The sequence below is a fragment of the Penaeus japonicus genome, unplaced genomic scaffold (assembly GCF_977035675.1).
Source record: "Penaeus japonicus unplaced genomic scaffold, GWHDUDI00000001_assembly GWHDUDI00000013, whole genome shotgun sequence".
In the NCBI taxonomy this organism is placed as follows: domain Eukaryota; kingdom Metazoa; phylum Arthropoda; class Malacostraca; order Decapoda; family Penaeidae; genus Penaeus; species Penaeus japonicus.
The window spans coordinates 7,374,013-7,381,478 of NW_028234415.1; the positions used below are offsets into that span (position 1 = coordinate 7,374,013).

General features: G+C 30.2%; 1 protein-coding gene across 5 annotated transcripts in view; it reads left to right on the forward strand.

Annotated features, from left to right (window-relative positions):
* The window catches only part of LOC122251438 (WD repeat, SAM and U-box domain-containing protein 1), a 25,425-nt gene extending 20,649 nt beyond the window's left edge, over window positions 1-4,776 (forward strand). For 3 of the 5 annotated variants that reach the window (XM_043013401.2, XM_043013396.2, XM_043013400.2), the window contains 5 exons: window positions 61-299; window positions 415-636; window positions 803-950; window positions 1,130-1,279; window positions 1,450-4,776. In XM_043013401.2, the coding sequence (XP_042869335.1) occupies window positions 61-299; window positions 415-636; window positions 803-950; window positions 1,130-1,279; window positions 1,450-1,604 (914 nt within the window). In that variant the 3' untranslated portion in view covers window positions 1,605-4,776. The remainder of the gene's footprint in view (window positions 1-60; window positions 300-414; window positions 637-802; window positions 951-1,129; window positions 1,280-1,449) is intronic. The other 2 variants (XM_086543104.1, XM_043013399.2) reach the window with 1 other exon arrangement.
* Window positions 4,777-7,466: the final 2,690 nt, after the last annotated feature.

Genomic DNA, 7,466 nt, shown 5'->3' on the forward strand with positions numbered 1-7,466 from the left:
ATGTAGAAAGTTATAATTTACTCTTATACTTCAATCTTTACATCAAGTGATCTATGCCAGCAGAGTACACTGCACTAGGGAAACAGTATCTGCTGGCAACAGGAGGGCAAGACACGGTGCTACACCTTTGGGTAGTGGAGGTTGGAGGGCAGGTGGTGGGTGGTTGCGGCTCACCTATCATCGCTCCCCACCACTCCCTCCACGGCCACCAGGCCCCCATCATGTCCGTCAAGTTCAGTGCTAATGGCCTGATCTTGGCCTCTGCCTCAGGGGATAAGACTGTGCGGCTTTGGGACCCTGTGAGTTGTTTACCTTGGGGTTTGTGTACTAAGATACCAGACAAACAATTACAGATAGTTGAAACTATGGCACCTTTATGTTGGTTACACTCATCAGCACATCTATTTATTACAGATGAAATTAGTAGTGCTTGGGGTGTTGGAGGGCCACAAGCGGTATGTTACCTCATGTGCCTTCAGTGATGACGGAGCTCTCGTCGCAGCTGGGAGTGGGGACAGGATGGTCCATGTGTGGCGGGTAGACAGAGCCACAAGTTCAGTCAGTCGTAACACATCTACTTCCAATAAGAAACCGCTGGCTAAATTTCCTTCACAGAGATTTCGAGAGAATTTGAAGGTTGGAACTGGAAAGTTACAGTAGATCAAGATGATGTATGTAAGGGACCTACTAAAACTTATGATATACTTACTATCTCCTTGACTAAATATACTCTTTTTTTAATTCTTTTGTCTTGAGGATTCTTTGGACATAAAATCTTATAGTGGATTTTATTTCTCTTCAGTTAGTACAATGGTCATGTGAAGATGTATGTGGTTGGTTGGTGGAGCAAGGCCTAGCCGAGTACTCACACAACTTCCGATCTCATGCAATTGATGGACGGGAATTACTAACAGTTACAGATGAAATTCTTGAGCATAAGCTTGGTGTCGGTAAGTTTACTAATGATATATGATATCAACTTTATATTGCTAACTGGTTGTTGGAGGGCATATCAAACCAATGAATTGGGTGACAGCTACAACTATATGCATTATCAGAATTTGCTGTAGCCCTTTAGCCATTGTTCTTAATTGTCCTCATCATCTTCTATCTCCAAACTCCATTTCAGATGCGCTAGGACATCGTAACAAGATCCTGAGGCTGATTAGGAAATCAACGCAAGATTCACAGAATGCTAAGAGTGCAGCCAATGTTCCTCCCACAGAATTCCTTTGCCCCATCACACAAGAGCTAATAGATGATCCCGTCCTTTGTGCTGGTAAAGTTACTGATAACAATCACTGAGAAAGTATCGGATGTAACACAGAACTAAAAGTACATACAATAACCCAAGTCATTGATTTTAATTATGTCACCCATTTTTAAAAAAGACTCTCTCAAAGTTTAAATAAACAAAATACTCACTTCTTTTATTAAATATCCTTTCAGATGGATTCACCTACGAGAGAGTGGCAATGGAAGCCTGGCTAGCCAGCGGCAAACGGACAAGTCCAATGACCAACGAGAAGCTGTCCCACCTTACTCTCACTCCTAACCGAACCCTGAGAACACTTATACAGAGATACAAGGAAGAAAACATGTGACCACACTGTGTTGTATGTGTTAGGAGTTTATTTTAGGGTTTTTGAAGTTGTGTAGTGATTCATCATCCCTTTTATAGGATAGAAGTAGGTAAAGTATAGAGATATCTGGTTCTAACAAATTTGCCATTGGAGTATATGTATACAGTATATTTATATATGTACATGCACATGCACATGCATAATCATACATTACACATACATACTAAAGTCATGAATGTAGATACAGCAAAGAACAAAGCTTAAGTGTTGCTAGAACTGAAAGAAAATTTAAAAACTTATGAACTATAGTTAAACAAAGATTATTGTACAATGTGATATCCTGTATTCACAGTAGTTCCTAGAGAAAGGGCAATAGTTTTAGCTATTTTACTTTGTAAGGCTAATGGATAATCCTTCGGCAAAGCAAAGGCTAAAGAGAATAATTTTTCTATGGTCTGTGATATTATAAGATACCAGTGTTTTTTTTTTTCAACGTTCTTTGATATATTCTATTGGTCAAAATGACTGTCATTTCCATATGCCTAACCAGGTAGTGTTGGCCGTACTTGTGATTAATTAACCTGATAACGCTGGGAATGTTTTGGCTCCACCTGGTCTTAATAACGAAGTATTCTGAAATGCGTGGGCCTAATGCCTTGGGCTATTCGCCTGCTCAAGCCGCTGCCACCACAAGACTTGATATCACGTCATGTGTTGTTAACGGGTTAAAGTGAATTTCTGAATGTCTTAAGAAAGGATGTTAAGCATTTAGAACAGTTAAAAAAAAGCAACTTATGCAGCTAGCTATGTGACATAGGGTGTGTAGATCTGATTCTTCTTCGCTCGGACAATAGATCACATCTTCACAACACTGGCCCTATACAGTATATCATAATCATGACGATTCGGCCCCATCGTTCACATTCAAGAAATCAGCTGTTTTGGATTGGCTCCTCGGCATGTGTAGTTGGGCCTTGCTAGTCAGTAATTATGTCAGGCACCAGTACACATTGCACAAAATGAAATGTATAAACATAGGTTGTTGAGGAATAAGATTGTGAGTGACTGTAACTGAACATAAGTTGTGGCATTTTTCTGTGAAGCACATTTTTATAATGCTAAATCTGGTATAATGTAGACAAACAATAAGTATGATGTTAGGAATTACCACTTGTATAATTGAAATCCATTTCATTCCTTCCAGCGCCTGTTATGTTGTTGTTATGTTCTAATATGCATTTAATGTTTGTAATATTGTTGAATCTTTTTGTTCATTCTCAGAAAGCATACGTGATATGCTGCTACAAGCATTTGGCTGTCGGAATCACATCATATCATGTGAATGTACAAAGTTACCATTTTTATGTTAATACAAGATGAAAAAGATTCGAGTCCTTCAGCAGCTCTTGTTTGCCCCTGTAAACACAAATCAAAGGAAACGTTTTCATGAAGTAGCGTTGTAAGTAAATTCAGGTGATGTTCCCTATATGCAATAATTTTTGCAGCGTTGTTATTTTAGTACAGACTCATACTTGGTCTCTTGTTGCAGATGAACAGTCTTTGTATGTGAAACTAGTCATGGGTGATGGAATGATTGTGGGAAGTCTTTGAGACGTCGGGAAACGTGTTTTTAATAGTAGGGTGTTCGTGTTTTGTCATTGGTGTAGTGTCAGTGTAATAAAACTGGTAAAGAGCAGAGTACAGGTAGCTTTAGAGGGTTTTGTTTACGGTAATGTAACTTTTTCTGTTATGTAGTTAAAAGAAAGTTAAAGTTAAAGTTTAAGATTTTGTTATTTGGTAAACAAATTTATCATAGATATCAATAACTCACATATGCTTCTGTCTGTTTGGCTGTCTCTGGCTATGCTTCTGTCTCTGTCTCGTTGTCTGTCTGACAGTCTCTCTCTCTCTCTCTCTCTCTCTCTCTCTCTCTCTCTCTCTCTCTCTCTCTCTCTCTCTCTCTCTCTCTCTCTCTCTCTCTCTCTCTCTCTCTCTCTCTCTCTCTCTCTCTCTCTCTCTCTCTCTCTCTCTCTCATAGATGTATTAACCCACTATTTAGATTTTAGAACAGAAGTGCTTTCTTTCTGTCTTTTACAACATATTGTTCATTAGTTTACATGGTAAAAAAAAGCAAAAAGTAAAAGTTATGATTTAGAAGATGTTTTAGGAAGATCATGTAATTCTGATGAAGATATGATTGAAATGCATTAATTACATGTCTTTTACTGTGAAGTTACTCATTCTCTTTTATATCTTTTTCTAAAAAAGGCCAAGTTATATAACATAGCAAATTCTATAAGGAAATGCATTAATTATCCTGTTATTCTACTTTTGTTCTGTGAACATAGTTGAAGGAAGTTGGAATTATCCTTAATGTCAGTGTTCTTATAGATAATGAAGGGTTAGAGAGAGAAAAATACTAATCGAGCAAAGCTTTATTGCATTTTTTTGCTTCGATTTCAGCCATAAGTTTTGTTGTGTATTCGCTCCCTACCGCAACCCTGGAAAAAAAAAAAAAGTTTCAACATCGCCCATTTCGCACCAGTTGTTGTTTGTGATCACACTGAGAAGGCATATTCATGTTCAATTCTTTATTGTAAACATCGGGATTCAAAATGAATAACTTCCAAATTTGTATACAAATTATATTGTTGTAGAGAGAAATATCACCATCACCATCATCACCATAGTTGCCTTAACCATGGTGCACCTTTCTCTTTCCTTCCTTTTATCATTGCTATTGACATTCTTCTTATGCTTCTTGGTCAGTTCCCCTCCCTGGTGGATGTCCTGGGAGGATTGAGTATGGAGACGAAACGAAACACAGCCTCAGTGATATGGGAAACACTAAATCTCTGGCATTTTGAGTCGATCCAGACACCTCATCGTACAGTCTAATCACGTTCTACCTTTTTGCTCCTACTTTGTATTTTTTGTTGAAGTACTTAGCTTTCAGTAGTCTAGTCAGTCGTCAGTCAATAGGCTCCTTGTGTTACACATGTAAGTAGACAGGAACTTAGGAGTGGTTCTGATGGGATAGATATCCTTCTGTATTTATTTGTTATTTATTTGTTTATTACTTTTGATTTTTTTTTTTTTTTGTCTCTAGTCTTACAGGATTTTAGCTCTAAATGTGGTTATTAGGTGAAGAATGAACAAAATCCTTTATATAGGAATGGCATATAGAGAAAAATTTTAAAAAATGTTTTACATGGCACTTATTGAATTAAAACATTCCATAAGAATTGAAGAAAAATTATTTTCCCAAATAATTATGCATGGATTGCAATAGGTCACAAAATGCTAATAATTTTCTCACCTAAAGAGGGAGATTTATTCCTAGATTGGTCAGGGCAGCAACAAAGGAGATGATTCGGAGTTGATTTTGCAAGACTGTTTACGAGGAATCCGCTTATTTAATCTATCACATCCCACTCGTCGAAGATCATCTCTCAAATGAAGTTTTTTAGATGTGTTAGCTCTATGGTACAATATACCTTCATAGTAATACATAAGAACTTGTTGAACTGTTAATTTTTTTTTTAGCAGTACTAAGGAAACTAGCTGGATGTTAAATAATGTGAGTTTTAAGTTATTGAAAAAGAGACTAAATGGTGGATGTTAAATTGCCTACGTGCTCATTTGTTAATGTGACTGAAATGTTTGTATGTGCTCAATCTTATTGGGGAATTTTTTCCAGATATATTTTAGGCTTTGGCTTAGAATGATTGTCTTGATTATAAAATGTGGATAGATGTCCTCATGTGTAGGTGATATTGTATGTAATACATTTTGCACTTTTCATACATGAGAAAGTTATGATTTGCAAATAAATATATTCACAAAAAAGTGTTATGTTTATCCTTTATTATTCAACTAAGAAGAGTTGATTTTAAAGGTGGTTTTGTATTTATGTAGCAAAACAGAAAAGTACTGTCATCTATATGAATATTTTTAGTGCATGACAGTAATATATCTAATATAATAAAATCATTGGAAGCACTCAAGAAATTTGGAAATCTTTTAGTTTTTCTCATACTGTCACATTTTCCAATGTTTTAGAGAAAGTAAACACTAAAGCTTAAACAGTAACTTTCCTTTGCTGATTAGATTTTGCATATTTTACAGAACATGAAAGAAAATGTTTCCAGCTACTTATGTAGGGATTAATCAAACTATAAATAATCTACACAGTACTTTCCCAACCTGTGTAGAGAAAATTGCCCAGTCGTGAAATCTAGAGAAGGGAAACTTCATAACTACCAAACTACCCAAGTTGTCACACCCTCTCCCTCCCCTCCACGCCCCTTCCCGCCCCGCATATCCAAGTCGGTAATCCCTCTTACTGACGACCTCTAGTTTGAAAACATGGCGAATGAAAATTAGTTATCCAAATGGAAAGGGAGGGTATCCTTTGCTACCAGTCTTTTGAGACAGAAAAATAACATTTTCCATACGTCAGTTGTCTTATCGGACTGGTGTCAAACATACTGAAAACTGAATACAAGGGGGTAAAAAAAAAAAAAAAAAAAAAAAAAAAAAAAAAAAAAAAAAAAAAAAAAAAAAAAAAAAAGGAGAAAAGAAAAGAAAAAAAAAGAAAAAAAAAAAAAAAAAAAAAGAAGAAAAAAAAAAAAAAAAAAATAAAAAAAAAAAAAAAAAAAAAAAAAAAAAAAAAAAAAAAAAAAAAAAAAAAAAAAAAAAAAAAAAAAAAAAAAAAAAAAAAAAAAAAAAAAAAAAAAAAACAGAAAAAAAAAAAAAAAAAAAAAAAAAAAAAAAAAAAAAAAAAAAAAAAAAAAAAAAAAAAAAAAAAAAAAAAAAAAAAAAAAAAAAAAAAAAAAAAAAAAAAAAAAAAAAAAAAAAAAAAAAAAAAAAAAAAAAAAAAAAAAAAAAAAAAAAAAAAAAAAAAAAAAAAAAAAAAAAAAAAAAAAAAAAAAAAAAAAAAAAAAAAAAAAAAAAAAAAAAAAAAAAAAAAAAAAAAAAAAAAAAAAAAAAAAAAAAAAAAAAAAAAAAAAAAAAAAAAAAAAAAAAAAAAAAAAAAAAAAAAAAAAAAAAAAAAAAAAAAAAAAAAAAAAAAAAAAAAAAAAAAAAAAAAAAAAAAAAAAAAAAAAAAAAAAAAAAAAAAAAAAAAAAAAAAAAAAAAAAAAAAAAAAAAAAAAAAAAAAAAAAAAAAAAAAAAAAAAAAAAAAAAAAAAAAAAAAAAAAAAAAAAAAAAAAAAAAAAAAAAAAAAAAAAAAAAAAAAAAAAAAAAAAAAAAAAAAAAAAAAAAAAAAAAAAAAAAAAAAAAAAAAAAAAAAAAAAAAAAAAAAAAAAAAAAAAAAAAAAAAAAAAAAAAAAAAAAAAAAAAAAAAAAAAAAAAAAAAAAAAAAAAAAAAAAAAAAAAAAAAAAAAAAAAAAAAAAAAAAAAAAAAAAAAAAAAAAAAAAAAAAAAAAAAAAAAAAAAAAAAAAAAAAAAAAAAAAAAAAAAAAAAAAAAAAAAAAAAAAAAAAAAAAAAAAAAAAAAAAAAAAAAAAAAAAAAAAAAAAAAAAAAAAAAAAAAAAAAAAAAAAAAAAAAAAAAAAAAAAAAAAAAAAAAAAAAAAAAAAAAAAAAAAAAAAAAAAAAAAAAAAAAAAAAAAAAAAAAAAAAAAAAAAAAAAAAAAAAAAAAAAAAAAAAAAAAAAAAAAAAAAAAAAAAAAAAAAAAAAAAAAAAAAAAAAAAAAAAAAAAAAAAAAAAAAAAAAAAAAAAAAAAAAAAAAAAAAAAAAAAAAAAAAAAAAAAAAAAAAAAAAAAAAAAAAAAAAAAAAAAAAAAAAAAAAAAAAAAAAAAAAAAAAAAAAAAAAAAAAAAAAAAAAAAAAAAAAAAAAAAAAAAAAAAAAAAAAAAAAAAAAAAAAAAAAAAAAAAAAA